This window comes from Linepithema humile, chromosome 1 (assembly GCF_040581485.1).
Source record: "Linepithema humile isolate Giens D197 chromosome 1, Lhum_UNIL_v1.0, whole genome shotgun sequence".
NCBI classification, from domain to species: domain Eukaryota; kingdom Metazoa; phylum Arthropoda; class Insecta; order Hymenoptera; family Formicidae; genus Linepithema; species Linepithema humile.
This window is the reverse complement of record NC_090128.1, coordinates 12292770-12311388: the sequence shown is the minus strand read 5'-3', so window position 1 is coordinate 12311388 and position 18619 is coordinate 12292770. Positions and strand designations below refer to the sequence as shown.

The 18619-nt window shown below is 38.5% G+C and overlaps 3 protein-coding genes across 7 annotated transcripts in view; 2 read left to right on the top strand and 1 right to left on the bottom strand.

Moving 5' to 3' along the window:
* The first annotated feature begins 72 nt into the window (after positions 1–72).
* LOC105672067 (putative RNA-binding protein Luc7-like 2) lies at positions 73–7414 on the top strand. Of its 3 annotated transcripts, none has more exons than XM_012366769.2 (6): positions 198–243; positions 427–521; positions 3776–4965; positions 5408–5506; positions 5753–6483; positions 6932–7414. In XM_012366769.2, exons 3-6 carry the CDS (start codon positions 4888–4890, stop codon positions 7008–7010), a joined length of 987 nt encoding a protein of 328 aa, XP_012222192.1. In that variant the 5' UTR covers positions 198–243; positions 427–521; positions 3776–4887; the 3' UTR covers positions 7011–7414. The 3 variants fall into 3 exon arrangements, with proteins under 3 accessions (XP_012222191.1, XP_012222192.1, XP_067214140.1); XM_067358039.1 differs by having other exon boundaries at positions 206–243; positions 5074–5506; XM_012366768.2 differs by lacking the exon at positions 3776–4965 and having other exon boundaries at positions 73–243.
* Positions 7415–7912: 498 nt separating this feature from the next.
* BTBD9 (BTB (POZ) domain containing 9) lies at positions 7913–12751 on the bottom strand. 3 transcript variants are annotated; one of them, XM_012366752.2, is made up of 9 exons: positions 11780–12751; positions 11548–11700; positions 11179–11368; positions 10553–10941; positions 10300–10437; positions 9826–9956; positions 9614–9742; positions 9353–9542; positions 7913–9261 (listed from the first exon to the last, which is right to left on the bottom strand). In XM_012366752.2, the coding sequence occupies exons 1-9, from the start codon at positions 12092–12094 to the stop codon at positions 9073–9075; spliced, it is 1824 nt and encodes a 607-aa protein (XP_012222175.1). In that variant the 5' UTR covers positions 12095–12751; the 3' UTR covers positions 7913–9072. The 3 variants fall into 3 exon arrangements, with proteins under 3 accessions (XP_012222175.1, XP_012222177.1, XP_012222178.1); XM_012366754.2 differs by having other exon boundaries at positions 7913–9243; XM_012366755.2 differs by having other exon boundaries at positions 10553–10863.
* A 144-nt stretch (positions 12752–12895) lies between these two features.
* Positions 12896–18619, top strand: part of LOC105672053 (diacylglycerol kinase eta) — a 28622-nt gene continuing 22898 nt past the window's right edge. Inside the window, exon 1 of the mRNA XM_012366751.2 lies at positions 12896–13026. The gene's annotated coding sequence lies outside the window, so the exon portion shown is untranslated. The remainder of the gene's footprint in view (positions 13027–18619) is intronic.

Genomic DNA, 18619 nt, shown 5'->3' with positions numbered 1-18619 from the left:
TATTGGACAATTTCATTAGCGTTCATGGAAACGCGGTTTGGCAGTGACGCGCAGCGCCACAGTCGATAAACACGGCGCAGCGATTACTCCAAATTCGAGCTGTATAATCGGACGGCGTGGTCGTTCAAGGATACATTTGGATCCGTTCTGTCGGTGAATCTGTGAGAGGTTGCGTCGCAAAAATGACGGCGCACGATCAAATGCGAGCGATGCTCGACCAGTTGATGGGCACAGGACGAAACGGTACGTACATCTATTCGCTTTTCCTACCCAATACGCATTATCAAAAGCCGCAGTGATTTCCGTGTCAGGTCAATTGATAATACAAGATGGTCAACTGCAGCCATATTTGTTAGTTATGATAGTGCTACCCTATATATTTTTCTTCTGTATCGCACCGTTACTGATGATCCGGCCTATTTTCAGGTGAAAATAACAAATTTCAAGTGAAATACTCCGATCCGAAGGTCTGCAAGAGTTTTTTGCTGGCCTGCTGTCCTCATGAAATTCTCTCGTCGACGGTGAGTATAGTCCGTAATGTACCAATTCTAAACACGAATGACACACCATTGGCACTTGTGCGCAAAGAATAATGCACCCTGTATATATATGCGTATATATACATATAGTATTTATTCTGGTATTTTTTAATTGCAGTGTAAAAAGAGAAAGTAAAAGCTATATTTGATTTTCTCTTTTTATTTATTCTATTTTGTAAACTAATACTGGATTTTGGTTACACGATTACGTTGCTCAATCTGTTATCCTATTTTGAACTATTTTAATATAACTAATAAAATTATTGTGTAATAGCACAAAACAGCAAAAAGTGCAATTACTCAAAGATTTGAATTTAATTAGTTTTTACATTAAATGTACAATGCCTTAAAAAATTAGAATCACTTATATTTTGCATTCTTGCTTATTCATGAAATTAATGTTAATGTTGTTAATTATCAAACATTGATGAGATTAATATGAAATATAACATATGGAATTGTGTAACCATAATAATATTCTTACATATATGTAATATATGAATAGTTAAATATTTAGTTATTTTGTTATTTCTTTTTTTTGCATATGTGCATACACATAGTTAAGTATAATGGCTGTTAAACAGTTTGTGTGTAAAAATATAAATGCAATACAAATAGTAGAAGTTTAATTACATAACTCGATATCTTAAACTCAAAACCTTGTAACTAAAATAATTCAAATTTTACAGAAGACATTAAAAACTGTTTATTTATAACATATTTTGATTAATTTGTCAAACTTTGAATTTAATAGATTTTATAGCTCAATAGATGGCATTTCCGGTTACATTTTTAATTTTCTTCCAATCGACAGAGCTTCAAAGATTCTATCACAAGAAAAAGTGAAATTGGTAAAAAATTCGAGATACGAAGTTTCGAATTTAAGGTATCGAAATGTAATGTAACACGTAATATAGGCAAATATTTTTTCACGACACAAAAGTAGAATAAAATAATTTTCTCTACAAAATTAAAGTCAATTTTTTCAAATTAAATTTATTATATGATTTTTAATTATATATTTCATAATACAATTTTCAAATTCATTTACCGATTCGTTGTATCGTCTCTCACTAACTGGTCTCATTTCTTTTGATGTAATATATATCACGCTATTTCAATCTAAATCAGACCGTGATAAAATCAATTTTAATGGACATAAAGTGTATGAAATTGATAATGGAAGTCCACATCTGTATTTCGTTGCCGGAGTCATAAAATCGAAGTGCACACAGACTTCTTTAGCACCGTTATATTATACACGTTACACGATTAACATATCTTCACATTTCTTTTTGTGCAGAAGTATATCTTATCTAAAATTAAGTAGAAAATACATGGAATACGCTGGTTAGCTATTTCGTACACGTAGAAAGCTGAAGGGCATTTAAATGCGTATTGCTATCGTTTCTCACGCGATAAAAGTATATTAATATACATTATTGAAACGTTGCTGCACATTTCCGCAAAATGCGGAGAACACGCGATAAAGTTTCTGTAGACTATAGAATAGACTAGATCCATGGTAAGATAGATTTGTGCGGCATTCAAGTAGCGCTTTTTCTTTTCACCTGTGCCAATCGGTGTGCTCAGTATCGTATGCGTTAAGAATCCTTTAGATCGTAAGAACATCGTCTGTCAATTTTTTTTTTTGTAAAACATGCGAATTTAATGAGCGCCCGCAGGAAAGCGTTTCGCTTGATTTATCCGACACGTACCTCAGGAATTGATTGCGATCAATTCACACTGGATACCGTCGAAGTGCAACACGGGGCAGGCATTTTCTTATACCATTGTACACATCTCTGGACTTAGAACAGCCAATGTACTTTGTGCGGCTTGAAGGACAGGACCAAGGGGAGAAATGTCGTACGTTTTGGGAAAAAAAAGTTCCACCTCGTCTTTCATTCAAGCCGCAGAGCAGCGTTGCTTGTTCTAGTTCGCAGAACCATTTTCTATATACATCTAACATGACTGTACTGAGAATACTGCAACCCCCATCGCAGTGAGATCAGCGCAGACAACTGTGGCTGCGGATAAAGATGTAATATCCTGCATATACGTGGTCGATCGAGCAATATTTTTGATTAATGGGAGTTAATTATTATTGAGAGTTATGCAACGTGCTTCAGCACTGCTTCGCGCATTTCAGTGTCATCTTGTGCGAATTGGTCACAGGGGTGTTTGCTACTTCGCTCGTGCTCGCGATATATAACTCTAACCTTCATATAACTGTCTGAACTGCTATCATTGGATTCCGCGGGTTCTCGAGTTCTACAGCAAAATCGATGCTCCGGCTGTGGACGCGCATCCGCGCTGTCTGGCGCAATCGTGTCAAACTGTTTCTCCGCGTATTATAGCCATCGCTACGGGCACTTGAAGAGCCCCTCCTCTCATCTTGCTCCGCTCAAACGGCTACTTATGCAGGAAAGTTTCTTACTCGTGAAACACTTTCGAGTCGAGATTTTTAATCTTTAAGCAGTCAGCTCTCAAAGTCATCCACAGATATTTGTGTATAAATATCCGTGATTATGTAGATTTCGAGAACCTGTTGTTGTCATTGATTGATGCTCAGAAGGCACTTGTTCGCAGAAGACTTTATTCACTGAAGTAACGAAGTTTCAGTTTGTAATTAATTTCGTTTCGGAGAGAAGATTTATCATCTCTGATTAATACGTTCTTTTTGCTTTCAGAGTGGATGACAACTCTTGTATTCCAATTAATTTTAAAAAGATCTGTTTTTTTGCATTTATTCCTCTTCAAATAAGGATCTTAATTGTATTCTTCATAAATGTAAAAATACGTAGCCTGAATAAGAAAAATATGAGTATGGCATTTATTCTCTTTTCAGTGTCTTCTCCAGTACAATTTTTAACACAGTTTTTTCTTTTAACATGCGATAACTTTTAAATCTCAAGTTTAAATCTCTTTTCATATTGGGTTACGTTTCATATTAATGTAAAAATATTGGTTTCATAATCTCTTTGAATCACAAGCGAACAGTGGAGATGGCTGAGTCGGTAGTGAGAATTGGGAAGCCAATGTGACAGCGAAAGATAGCAAACACCCCTAAAGGTCCCGCGATAGGAATCCGATAATGAGAAACGGTAAAATGGAAAAACGGGTTTAGAGAGCAAAAATGAGAAAAAAAAAAAAGAGATGAAAAATACTAACGTCACTCGCTCGAACGAGAATTATGCTGATATGCAGATCCACTAATGTCAACGTAACTACAGTTCTATTTCCAGAGTCTCTGGAAAAAGCAATTCCAATCAGATCCATTGTACAATATTGTTGCGAGTATTGTCCGCTCATATGTCCGTGTTGTACTTGTCACTCTCACACGCGCGTTACTGTAAGTACTGAAAACGAGAAGAGGACGTACGTATTACACCTACAATTTGATTTACCTTTAATTCAAGTACTAGATATACATATATATATGCATATCTATATCTCTATATCTATATATATATATATATATTAATTCGACATGAGAGAAGGGCGCGGGCGGATTATCTCAGCCCCTCTACCGGTTTTAACCGCACGGTGGTGAGGCTGAGTAATGCCGAACGAATAAAATCCCAGAACCCCCGAAAAGGCCTGTAAACAGTGAGCTTCGGTGAGTAGCGTCATGCTGATTCATGAGACGATGTCTTAATGTCGCTTCTTACTAATAATGCCGTTTACGGCAGGTAGGAATGAGAAGTTTACTTTGAGAATGTGTGTGAGAAAAAATATATCATCCTGTGGAGGGTTATGGGTGCAGGAAATGAAGCAGTGATCTGTAAGTAAGACTTGCGAATTGCCAAGAAGTTCACCGCTCCGTCGCGAGAGAAGCTTTGCTCAAGAATCACAATTCTCGTTGCGCAAATAATCCGTTTAAATATGTAATTTATAGCGTGGAGTTTCCACTCGTTTGTACTCGTTTGATGTTTATGCCGATGTAAATTTTGAAACACAATGTAAACTTAAATTGCGTCTCTGTCGACGCGAAGGACACTCGCGATTTTTCAACAAGTTTCTTCGAACCGTCCCGCACGCGCGACATTTATTTTTGGCAATTTGCAACACCCAAACGTGTCGGCAAGAGAGAAATGAGAAAGGTGGCATGACGCAGAAAGACGTGTGATTTAGGCGGCTTGGTACAACAAGTGCCAGTTCCATTAGCAAAATTTCCTTCGGCCATTGGATGTGTACGTATTGAATCCGTTTTTTTTTTTTTTTTCTAAAAAAAATCCGTCTAGCAGCCAACAGTAAGACACAGATTTTTTGTGCCGTACGTAAAATAGTATAATAAATCAATTATAGGCTGTAAGTTCTCTTTCGTAGAAAAAAGTGAAACGTTATGAAACTTAAGGTGTGTGCTGATTATAGCTTCATTGCCATCGCATTCTCGTGTCAGGCGGAGAACTGTTGCCACCCTGTAAGTGAAAACAACAAACTATTTATCTGTACAAATCTGCATTTCTACTTTATACGCGACGGATCGTTTGACGATCGGATCGCTTCATTATTGTGCGTTCTATCCTAGTGCAGGGAAAAAAAAACGAACTGACGTCTCTGTGAGTTCAAAGAAATATCAAAATCAAATAATATAAAAGCCTATTGGAACCGTCTTATCCTAAGGATACAGGCGACGTATAAGCTCAGAATTTTTGTCGTATGATCTCTGTCTCTCTCCTTGATTATCGATTCATGCTAATTTCCAGTCGCGGTACTGCGACCAAGTACGTTATGCTCTTGTCAAGTAAGAAGTATCTCGTAAATGCAAAAGTCGGGGAGGGTCTAGACTCGCATAGAATCGATAAGACTCGCACGCGAACGGAGTTGCCGTAATCTAATACAGACTGATTTGTAAATCGTAGCGCATGGACCTGGGAGAATGCCCCCAGATTCACGACTTGGCCCTACGGGCTGACTACGAGGCCGCGCAAAGGAAGAGGGATCACTTTTACGACATTGATGTGAGTATCAGGCCGCACAGCAGCCAAACTTATCATTATCCTATTACGTTCGTCAACTACACTTTCTTGATAACGTAATATATAATTCTAATAGTAATATTTGTTTAATTATCGAATCACGATAATTTGCGTGCAATAATCAAGAAATACGATTAACAATATTTTCCAATAATCAAATTACAATTTGTATAGCGATATATGTACGATGAATTCATGGAATGTAATTGCATTTTTCTGAATGTTCAGGCAATGGAACATCTACAGAACTTCATCGCCGATTGCGATCGTCGTACGGAGCAGGCGAAGCAGCGGCTGGCGGAGACGCAGGAGGAGCTGAGCGCGGAAGTGGCGGCGAAGGCGAACAACGTTCACGTGCTCGCCGAGGAGATCGGTAAGAAACTAGCCAAAGCCGAGCAGCTCGGCGAGGAAGGCTTCGTCGAGGAGTCGATGAAGCTGATGGGCGAGATCGACGAGCTGCGTAAGAAGAAGAACGAGGCTGAGCAGGAGTATCGTAACAGCATGCCGGCGTCGAGTTATCAGCAGCAAAAGCTGCGAGTGTGTGAAGTGTGCAGCGCATATCTCGGCATACACGACAACGACCGGCGGCTGGCCGATCATTTCGGCGGTAAACTGCACTTGGGTTTCATCAAGATTCGCGAGAAGCTTGCCGAGCTGCAGAAGACCGTCGAAGAGAGGCGGAAGGAGAAGCGCGAGTCCATGCTCGACAGGAGACGGGACCGGGACAGGGAGGACCGCGACAGAGATCGTGACAACAGGGATAGGAACCGCGGCGGATTGGGCAGGGACCGCGACCGTGACAGAGACCGTGACCGTGACCGCGAACGCGAACGCGAGCGTGACCGTGACCGTGATCGCGAGCGTGATCGCGATCGCGATCGCGAGCGTGATCGCGACCGGGAGCGTAGAGACAGGGACAGGAGAAAGTCACGATCTCGCAGTCGCAGTCGTGGAAAAAGGTTTGTGCATTTTTCGCCTCTGATTTAAGCCGCGTCTCAACTTCGCTTCTTTTTCCTACTCTGATTTTCCAGAGTCTGATTAACAAATAGAGACTCCGGGTATTTTTCGAACGTTCGCCGTTTATGTACCTTAATTATACGATTTTTAGTAAAAGATTGAATGATATTGTAGGTTTTTCAAGCACGAAATATGCGGAGTAAAATGCTTTCGGATTTAAATCGATATACAAATTAAGGATTATATCATATTAATTATAGAATAAAATGTAAAATACAGGAAGCTACAGCAATTGCCAGCTTAAATTCCGAATTGATAATGGCAAAAAATATTTCGCTTCGTAATTTTAAATCTAAACGAGTGAAAATCAATATAACGAAAATTTACAAGTGTATTTATTACGAGCGTTTCCGCTGTTGCTTCATGTTTTTCATATGATTTCTGTTTTAGATCAAAACGTTCCCGCAGTGGCAGCCACAGCCGTCGATCTCGTTCCCGCCGCAGTGGATCTAACGATCGCAAAAGATAAGAAATAAAATGTTCAATGACTTATGCTCAATCGGTTCTTTTGTCTCCTTACACGCGCACATTTGTACATGTAACGTGATGAATCGTGCGAGATATTCGCGTCGACGTAGAGTCGTTTGTAGCAAATGTGATGCTCTGTGTTGACGTAATCTTTGTACATTACTCGTCATCTAATTGATATTGACGCGAGTTACTATTTATGTGCGGAAACCATGTACTATTAAACCATGTCTTAGATTTCATTTAGAGAAATGATCTTATATACTACCATTTCCCTTTTTTTGGCTTTTAAATTAGTTTTAATGTATTGTAAATAAGATTTAAGTATAATTCATATTGACAGTTGTTATATGTTTATCATATTACATGATTGCAAATAAAACAATAGTGATATGCAGATAACAATAGTGAATAATGAATCCGCATTATGCTATTTCATATCCTACACAGAGATTATAAATCTAGATAAACCGATCGTTCATCTGTCACAGTAACATTAAACTGTTAATTTTAGAATAATGTAAAATCCATTCAATACCGGTATAAGGTTCTTTTTCACAATATACATATTTAATAATAATTGTTTTTTCACAATTTCATGTATTCTCTAATAATTTTTTCAACAACTTTATAGATCACAAAATTGCTTTATTTAATTTTAGATTAAATAAATCTTTAAATAATCGGTAGTTTTTAGCATTATTAAAAATAACGGTTTTTATATTAAATTTATGAAATTATAAAAAGCGTTTATGATATTAAAAATCATAGTTAAAAAATGGAAAAAAGATACGATAAATGTAGAAATTTATATAATAATTATTTTAAAATTAGTTGTATATTTTGTTCTTTGAAAATATTAAATAAATAATGTAAAGGAAAAGTATATTTATAATAGCAATATTAAATTCTTTCATATAATTTATTATATTCTGATTTTTGAGACACATTACATCTACATACAAATTTAGACTAGAAAAATAATGGTTTACACTATATATGTGTACAAAAATCAAACATATAATAAAAATTGATACAAAAAGATGTATAATCAAAAATACTGTAGAACCAGACACCATTATATTAACAGAATATTAATATACGTAATCGCGTGTTTAGAAAATATTTGGTAACATGAAAACGAAAGTTTCTAAAACGGTTTCTAACTAAAATAATTTGTGCGGTTACTAATTTTTCCTCATTTTTACAATCTTTCGTTCCTTATGATACTTTACTGTAACATATTTAAAAATGTAAGAAAACTCAGACCTGCGATTTAGAAAATATAAAAATAATGAATTTAGATTACATGTTCAATTGATACAAATCTTTTGACTTTGGCACGCTCAGTATGTAAATAAATTAGTACCTTTCCCAGTGTGTGAAAATTAGTACGTTATGCAAGATTTAACAGACACAAAGAATCCATATGAATGAAGTATTACATATTCTAAATATTTACGGACATTTATAATTAGAATCGATAATTTAGACGAGTGAAAACGATTATTTAAGATGGAAAGATAAATACATGGCATAGTGTTGGCAAGTTTTACAGTAAATGATACAATATTTCAAATGCAGGGAACAATTACATATAAGACTAAAAATGTTCTCGACAAAAATATTGCATTAAATTACGATATTCTTTTAAATATTACAAACATTTGTTCATAAAAAGATAAAATTTTACACATACGCTGCAACATGTAAAAAAAACTTTGCTGTAACACAATCGAGTATTTGTGCAAAAGATGACTAATTTCTATACCTCTGTGATTACGAAAATTAACAACCACCGCGTGTATTACTTATATTTAAAGTCATTGAGACGCAATAATATATATAAAAATCAAACTCGTAAACAAGGAAACAAAATGACTAATTACAATTTTATATTCAACGATTATTATTAAACAGTCTTAAAAGTTGCATTGAGGTCACTCGACGAATTCGTCAAATTCATCTAGCTTAGAGAATAAGAGCAGCAACTACAGAATCATTGGTAGAGCTGTCACTTGCATTTCGTCTTGACGCGTTTCAACGCTCACCTATCGCTTTAATTACGAGTCATCGCTATCGATATGAACTGCTTCCGTAGCGACCTCGGGAGGCGGAGGGGGTAAGATATTACTACTATCCGATGATGTTGACGATTGTCCTCGTTGTGTTGGTGATTTCGGAGATTTATCATCCAATTGCGCTGGACATTCGAAGTGAACACAGTGAAACACCTGAAACAACGCAATTTCCTGATTAAACATAGCATTACACAGAATCTACACAGATCCACGTAGATTCTGTATTTATCAAAATAACAGGGTCTAATTAATGTATAAAAACCTCGTTCGCAGTATTGTGAGTTCCTACTATGCGTATAAAAACTACTGGACGGGGTGGATGGAAACGTATCGTTTGCCAAGACCGACAGGACTCTTTCGTTTTGTCGGCAATTAATACCCAGTTGCAGCAATTGCCCGACACTTCTATGTAATATGAGTAGGAGCGATTATCGCAGTCCCAAAGTAATAATCTGCGTGAATGCAAAAATAGTTACGACCAGATCACATTTCGCAAGATGTACGCAGTATTCAGGAATCATACCGCATAGAATCTATCATATACGGTTGGCCTAATTGCACCAGAATCGATCCAGAACCGAGTTGATGACACGTGTAACCGCTGTCCCAATCGTAATTGGATGTGTCTCCGTTCAATAAATTATAACGTGACCTAAAGAAGGAAGTTTCAAAGTACATATGTTGAATATGGTTTCGAAACGAAGGTAGTAAAAAACGAAGATAAATCTTGCTTGCCTGCTCACACCCTCAACGACACAGGCGCTTCTTTCCGTAACAGCAATATTTTGCGTTGGCACGATAAAGCCTCTTGAAAGTTTCTCCGTATGATTTGTATAATACGCTTCAAAACTAACGACGTGAAAAACCTGTCCAATAAACAAGTTCTTTAATTAGTAACGAGCCGTTATGATATAACGATAAAGCTAATAAATAAAGAAATACTATGATTTTTAGTTCATTAATAAATAATACATTGGATTCAGTGAAGAGCATAATTATGAAATCCTCAGATTGTATAGAACTCTTTGTATACATATAAACATGAAGAAGCAAAATGAATAATGTAAAAAGAGTAATAGTGAGAGGTGAAAGCTATAAGAGAAAGATGAATGAAAGATAAAATGAGTAGATTGGAAAGAATACGCGCAAGTGAGAATGACAGAATAACTAAATGAGATACATATAGATTCATTGTATTCAGACACTCACCTTGTTCACTGTGTTATTAGTTCCTACAATACGAACATAAAGAGCTACCCTGGGTTCAAAATATAAATACTGCCAACTGCGACAAGAATACTCTGTGTGATCGATGATCCTGAACCAAACTTTTTGATCTATCGATCCCTTTAACAAAATATGATAATAAAGGCTGAAGAATTTATTTGCATATTGATATTTATATGATAATATATTTAATTAATATTTATACTGTTGTATTTGTGTGTGAAATTGTCCTTACCTCTATGTAATAAGAATAAGACCGCATATCTCGATCCCACAGCAACATTTTTATATGATTTATAATATATTGCGTCCCTAATTGAATTAGAATCCCATGCTCTTGCGTGTCGGTTATGGTGTGCCTGGTGTAGCCACGTTCCATGTCGTAATTGTGCGTATCTCCGTTAAGCAGATAGCTGCGCATTTCCCCTTGTAGAACTTGAGCACCGAGCATCTGACTGGCAACGTTTTCATCGACAAGCAGTCGGCCGCGATGAGGCAGTTTCCAGTTGGGCACCGTTATCTGCACGGTCAACGCGTCCACAAGGGCTGTATCCGAGAATAATTTGGATGATCTCACGGTAAGCAGAATATCCAACTCCCCCATCAAAGGCAGTCTCAAATGTGCTGCGATAATAAAAATAATTTACGTGCAAATGTATTTAATATCTAATTATTTCTCTCTATATTATTTCTGAAAAAATGAATTATTCTGGTAAGAGATACGCTATGAGAAATTACATCTCTCTCTCTCTCTCTTTCTTTCTTTCTCTCGCAGGAAAATGGTACATATATTTAGCGTGAGACACTGCGTTTGTAGATATAAATTCTGACAAATTTGTTATTCAACATAATAAAAATTACCTTTCACTTCACTTGCTTCAACATGAGGGTTGGCTTTCACCCACTTATTTACAGTTTTAAAGATTTCTATTTCCGGTGCATAGAAGGAATCTCTAGAAATCAGTTCGCTTAGAGCTGTTGGGCTCAATTGGAGAAAACTCTCATGTTGAATGATTTCGGATGCATGTTTATCCATGTATTCAAGGCAAACCTAATATTAAAGACGCACATCAAAACCTAATACTAGCATCAATTACTGTTTAATTGCGCAGATCAAGATGTGTTCAAATAAATAAATGGAATAATGGTACAATTGTCTTTTCTACAAATAAGTAAATTATACTGCACAAGACAGCCATAATTATAAAAAGAAAAATACACAATACTAACCTTAGTTAAAAACTTCAAATGATACAAGAGTGCGGTATCTAGAGTTGAACATACATTTTTTATGTTCAATATTTCTCTAAGATAATCCGATATTGCAGCTTCAAGGTCTACAAATCCATATAAATGAGCTAACGCGAGGGTATCTAATATTACCTGTAAAAAAAAAGCAGAAAAGTAACAAGAATGTACAATACTGTATGTATCCTTCATTAATAGTTTAGTAAAACAGTACCTCATCGCGTTCGTTAGCAAGAGACATACGTCCAGTATAGATATATTTGAGCAGGCTTCTAAATGCGGTTAATGAGGGAGTATTCAATTCTATTTCGTCCTGTGCAGATTCCTTCATGCCTCCGAATAACAGAGCCCGAAAATAATCACTACGTGCTGCAAGAATCAGCTTGTGACTGTAAAATTTGTGTCCTCTCACCACTATCGTCACGTCTGAATACTTTTCCGAAAGGTACAGGGCTCCTACATCTTCGGAGACAAAGTGGATGTGATCTATTTCACCAGAAGACAAACTCAAATGATGATGCGAACTCATCTTCGTATCACACTTGTACACTTGTGCACCAAACTTCTTTAATGCAGCCAAAGAGTTCTGACTGTCAAAACAACATCAGTGAACTGTCACTTGTAGCATTTAAGAGAGTAAAGAGTCCAAAGATAGAATTCCACTACAGTAATGATTCTTTAACATATACATCAATTACGTTCAAACATGATATGTTCTTTAAATGCAACATAAAGGAAATAACTGTTTTCCATACAAGGAAATAAGATGCAAGAGTAACCTTCATCAACGAAAAAAAATTAGCAACGAGTATGTGTCACGCGACTATTTCGTCTTATGCGATATCGTTACTTGTCGAACGAACGCAGCTATTACGTATTTCGGCCTTTCTATTTGCTTTTATGGGATATGTGAAAGAAATTCCAGTAGTTTCCACTGCCGTTTGTTGTCACTCGCACTATCGAATTTTTCGAAGGTCGAACATGAAAGTGTCGCTCGAAGCCAGCGTCTCTCACGGGATGACGATGCACTAAGTAGTCCCATCTCGAATTTATCCAGCGGAGACTCGAACCCGCTTAGCGAAGATTTGCACCCCAGTGAAGATCTGAACTCGTTTGGCGGAAATTCAAATCCATCGACTTTTGCAGATTGAAATGTTGCATTTTGAATTCTTAGAAGACTCGAAACGTGAATAATTTACACGGGCCCGCCAGTAAACGCTTTATGTAGTGTCCGAACACGAGTCTGGGTCAGTCACGTGATCGATAATAACGTACGGTCACGCGTGCGCGCTAAAATCCCGCCCGGAGGGATTTATCCCTCCGTCGCGCAACACTGAGTGCCTTACTACTCTCGGAGCAGCAGCGCGTTCGCAGCAGTTCTGCGGGGCGGTCCATCTGGTTGGCTGACCTCGTCGCAACCGAATCGGCTTCATCCCACCACGTGCCGCACCGGAGAGACACGTGAGTGCAAGCCAGATCACGTACTAGTACAATCTGCTTTCTACAGTCGCATTTTCTATAATTTTTATTTTAATTTCTCTTCTTTTTTTCCATTTATCCTTCATATCCCATTATATACCTTCTTTTGAAATGTGTTTGAAAAAATATAGCTGAAGGGAGCAGATTCGATGTTAAATTTGCCGATCTGAAAGAACAATATTTAACCCAGTTTCATATAAATAAAAGCTTTTTATGACTCTTACAAAATCATGAAAGAATTTCCAATTCTTTACAAGAATGTAAAAAATTTGAATAACAAGCATACTTACATGTAAATTATTTCACAATGTTGAGATTTGAATTTTAAATGTACTTGGAACCTCAAACTTTGTGCATCACATGGAATATTTTTGTTCTCATACAAATATGCCAGATCCCGCAGTATGCGCAGTAGAAAAGCGACATAAAGAGCAGGCAGACTGTAATTAGAATATATAATTAGTATGCACGTTAATTTAGAAATTTTAATTTAATGCAACATTGTAGTGAGACTGAAATTTCTGTCATTACTCTGTCATAAACTTTCATTTGCAACCGGTTAACTGATCCCATTTATATAGAGCTTAATAATTTGATGTTAATTTTAATGATAAAATAACAATTTTGATTACGCGCAACTAACATACAGAAATATCAGTTTGCTGAATGATAATTATCTCGTTTGACAAGAGTTCTGATTTCTTTTACTTTACCACGTCGAATAAAAATAAAACTCGCTTTAACAAATTCGCGCAACTTTGATTCCACCATAACTTTTATTGCTGGCGTAGCGCGCAGAATATGTTTACCGAGTTCACTTATTAAGCTCGGAATTATGCTTTTATCGGAGGGGGAAAATATAAATTAAGCAAATTACAATTTGATAGGCATCGATCGCGGAGATTGCACGCGACTTGTGTAAATAAGAATCGGATGGATATCGAGTAATAGTTTACGAATATTAAATTGTACTGAGGCGGAATATCGTAAATATTTGTTTATTTACACAATGGATTATTAGCTTCGGTAAATTGTAATCGAGTGCGGAGATTGCTCGATTATCTGTTAACCCGTTTAACAATCGGTAAAATCGATTTTATCTGTAAACAAATAATTACACGCGCGCGCGTATCTTTTATCGAGAGAATACGCGTTTTGTTGAATTTATTTATTTTTTTTCAACGCTTTATTGGCCTGATATTTGTTTTCACGGAAAACGACAATAACTCGTATATAAATATATCGTGCGAATAACGCCGATGCACAACACGCGCGCATACGGCAGCGATGTGTCGTGCAGATAATTACTAAGCTGGCATTATACGCCGTTGTAACAAGAGACGGCGGATTTAAAGGACTTTGTAGTTAGATGCTGCGGGAGGATGTTGGCTCAACAAAATAACATGAGTAACGCGTATCGATGAAGAGTAACTCAAATAGAAGTTTTGATATAGCGGAAATGGAACGATGTGTGGAAGTTTATACGGTACTTCGGGGCAAATTCAAAAGTTTTGCAAGAAGAAACTTCTTCGTGCCACCTTTGATACCTTAAAAGAAATCGAAAATCCCGTTGACACTCGACAATATAGGCTGCTTTCCACATTAAAGTGGAAAACGCACTTGTGAACGTTCCGCGTAGTCACAAGGAAACTGGCTCGACGAGAAGTTAATCCTTTAAGGATATTACATCGTAAGCTGATTGTTGCAATTCTTCGGTAAACTCATTATAATTCCTCCGAGAAATTTACTCGATTCGCGATGATACCACCAAAAATAGTTACCGGTCTTTCTTTTCCTCTGCTTTGCCCTTAAATATATTTTATGATTTTATCAAGTACTTGTAATTAAAAATAGATCTGCAAGTGACATATCCATAAATGTACAATGTGCGTTCAACACACTTGTGTACCAAGGAAACAAGTATAATAATGATTATTGAACGAATATTATTTCGTTTGCATTATTATTGAAGCGTAAAGACGTGAAAATTGCAACGACCATCCTTGACATTTTTCATTCACCGAGGTTGCGGTTGCATCAATCTTATATGCGCATCGATACCTCCGAAGTAGAACAAGCAATTGCATTCTGCGGCTTTGGCAGCGACGGCAGGAAATGTCGTAGGTCCGCAGATGGAGGACATTTACCCTTCTATCGCCACGAAATGATAGTAGTCGTTCTAATTTACCCGATATCGATTTATTCGTGTGACTCACTTACTTATTGGCGAATGCATTGCTCGAGTGAGTGCATTGTTTATACACTGGACACACAGGGTGAAAAGGGCTAAGGTCAAACCTCGCGCTATCTCCTCTAATTTAACAGCGTGCCAAAAATATCCCAAAGTGATATTAACGGTTTATACACAAATACACGTGATGCATATATTCACTCATCGTGTTACTGCATTATTCAGTTTAATAAGTCTCGAATGTCATTTAATATTTTAATAATATTCTCATTTTTGTTTAATAACATTCTCATTATTCCAAAGCACAATATTATTACGCAATTATTTGATTATTAATGTTCTTATTATTTCAAAATCAGGAATAATGATTAAATACTGATTTCTCATTTGCGCGAGCTAGTTCCAATATTTAAATTTATTTTGTACAAAAAGTATATCAAACAGGTTTTTTTTTTCACCGAAGAGCGTAAATAAAGTTCGCTACGGCAGAATTGTTTTCCAAATTGATCGGGGCGCGCATTTTTCACGGAAGGTTGCATTGTCATTTCCGATCGCTCTCCGTTTTCTCGGTATGTTCTATTTCTTTCTGACCAATCATGTCGTTTTTGCACACTTCCGCCGTGAGCGGTTTCTCGCCGTTAAATTGCAGAAACGGAACGCAGACGTTTCGCATTACACGTCGAGCGGAAGCGCTTAACGGACGTGAAAAGGAATTGCGTGCTGTGTGTCCGCATTTGAAACAGGACGCCGAGTAGCATCTTTAAGGATATTCCGAGCGACTTTTCCGCGGATCGAGAGCTACCAACAGATTTCTTTCTGTACTTCGAATCTTCGATTATCGGAATAGGATTTGTACACGGTCTTTAGGGAACACGAACAATATCTGGCTGCCAATAAAAATGAAATATCGCTCGCTAGTTTCGCAAGGGGGATGCAGGGGGACACATTTCATTCAATACAACAATTACCGTGCAATTCCATTACGGAGAAGCACTTCGCCTGTTACTACGTAGATGGAAATTAATATATAAATTAATGATCGCAAAGCGAGTTCTCTTGTCGCCGCGATAAGATATCGCTAGGAGTTTGAGGTTTCGCTTTGAAGCCACTAATAGGCGGCCAAGTATTACGCGACAAGAAATCCGGTCCCGTCGAACCAGTCTGCAATTAATATTCGCGGAGTACACGCGCGAGAAGTGAAATATCTATTTTTTTTTCTTTCTTTTTTTTTGCGTGACGTTAACGCAGTAACGTGACTGATGCGTAACGCGAGCCGGATAATCGCGTTTTCCTGGGCTCAGCTGTCAAGGATACAAATGATACAAATTCTCTCCGGGCGATTCTTATTACATAACGACATTAACAACGCTGTATGTAAGCCGGATCGATCGGGAAACCATTTCGCGGAAGAGAAAAGAGAGGAGGAAAAAAAAAACGATTCACCGCCGGCGAAACAAAGAGATTTAACGAGAGAGCTGCGGAATTTCTGCAGTAGATTAATGCCCGATTGCGCCGACGTTGATCACCGCTAATCCCGATTAATTCCATTCTCTCTTTCTCTCTTTTCCGTTACATTACAAGGCGGAGTTGTGGAAAAGTTGAAAGAGAAATCGAATCGCGGCGCGTCTCTTTGCAATCAACTCAGACGATGAAGTTCTATAAAAGTCGAATTAAAATAATTTCTCATTCGCGGAACGGCCGTCGAGATATTCAATGTTCAATATTAAAAAGTCGACCGCAAATAGTGGAGATTGCACGGGGTATTCTGTACATTCTGAATAATTCAAAGGGAGTAGCGCGCGGAATCGCATTTCTGGTTTGCAGTCTCGAGAGCGATACGGCAACGGCCGCCGCCGCCGCCTTCGTCGTCGTGTTGGCAAAATGGTACAAAATACCGAGAACGCCGATGAAGGGAGATGAAAGGGGCGTTATCTCGGAGGACGAGATATATCGGCGCCGCGGGTCGCATCCTGAATGCCGCGCGATCGAACGACGACGCAATATCGCGCGTCGTTCCGCCGTTCATATAAAACGAATACGCCGAACGCCATTCAAACCCGACACCTGCGATTGTCAACCCTCTCCCCCGTCGTTGTACCGGCAGGAATTCCGAAGAGCGCACCGGGAGAGTAGCGTCGTGCGCCGGCCGGCTCTGATGACGTCTTTCTTGGCACACGTGTCGCAAAAAAAAGGGGGGGGAAAAAAGAAAAGCTCAGCATCACGCTCGGCGGTACAAAAACGTACGCCGCGAGTCTTTTGAAGTTATAAATAACGCTGAATTCGAGCGCTAACCGAATATCACAATCGAGACAATGATTGAGAAAATTATCATCACCGAGTTGACATCATTACTGAATTATTTTTCTTTCTTCCGAATTAGGTCTGGATCTGGGCTTGGCTCGGGGCTTGGATCCGGGCCAGAGATCGGGGTCAGCTTGGGGTTTAAGCAGGGGGCATGCGGTTCTATTGGCTGCTTGAATAATTTCTCGCGTCGTTAGGCTCGACGTAAGGGAGCGAACTTATTAAATTTGCATTCTCCGCGTATTCCCCGAAGGTTTATTACCAGCCGCCGACGCTATAATATGCGGCGACCGAATCGCTCGCTCGCGTAGAATCCTCGCTCGAATCCGTTTCCAATCCGACCGCCGAATCTTATTAACCTGCGGCTTTCACATCCCCGATCCGCCGCTCGCGAATCCCTCTCATCTCACAACAACTTTTCATCCAATTCTCGCTTTCCCACTCGAGGTGAGCATCCTTAGCGCAAACGCCAAATAATGGAAAACGAATGACTCTCCCGGGAGGGGGCGCACCCGATAATACATTATTTACCGCGAATGCGAAATTTCTCTCTCGAAGATTAACTCCCCGAGTTTACTTTCCTCGAAATGTGCGTGGCGAAAGGTTGGCGAATACTATTTTTCACCGGCACATCACGCGTACGTGATAAATCATACGCGGAGCTGTCAGAGGGAGATTTGCAAAGGCGGGTTTCTAAAGGGCTCTTTTCAAAATAGGAATTTAATAGGTGTATACAAGACGGAAGAAATATCGAGGGTGAGAAAAACGAGAGAAACAGAAAACAGCAACGCGGGTGGCGCATGCGGGACGACGATATTGCCGCCGCCGCGAATGTGTACCCGGCGAGATTCATTTTCCGTATCGATTCGGTTTTCAATGTTGCGTCTGGCAGGCCAGCATCGGGCTGTGTGTAGCCTGGGCGTGTTTATACAGTCCACGTCGAGCGATAGAGCGGCACGACGAAGATAAACAGAGCCGACGGGGGTAGAGAGAGAGAGAGGAGAGAAAGAGAAACGAAAGAGCGGCTCTATAGATGGATCTCTCCTTGCCATCGCCTTTCCCGATCCTCTTCCGCCGGGATGG

Bases quoted from the DNA above. Each gene is read 5' to 3' on its own strand.
- LOC105672067 (XM_012366768.2), top strand. From the start codon at position 183: ATGACGGCGCACGATCAAATGCGAGCGATGCTCGACCAGTTGATGGGC. The intron at 5,507-5,752 runs GTGAGTATCAGG...CTGAATGTTCAG, and splicing joins ATCACTTTTACGACATTGAT to GCAATGGAACATCTACAGAA. The intron at 6,484-6,931 runs GTTTGTGCATTT...TTTCTGTTTTAG, and splicing joins AGTCGCAGTCGTGGAAAAAG to ATCAAAACGTTCCCGCAGTG.
- BTBD9 (XM_012366752.2), bottom strand. From the start codon at position 12,094: ATGAGTTCGCATCATCATTTGAGTTTGTCTTCTGGTGAAATAGATCAC. The intron at 11,701-11,779 runs GTACTGTTTTAC...TTTTTTTTACAG, and splicing joins TTGCTAACGAACGCGATGAG to GTAATATTAGATACCCTCGC. The intron at 9,543-9,613 runs GTATGATTCCTG...GCATTCACGCAG, and splicing joins TATATGATAGATTCTATGCG to ATTATTACTTTGGGACTGCG.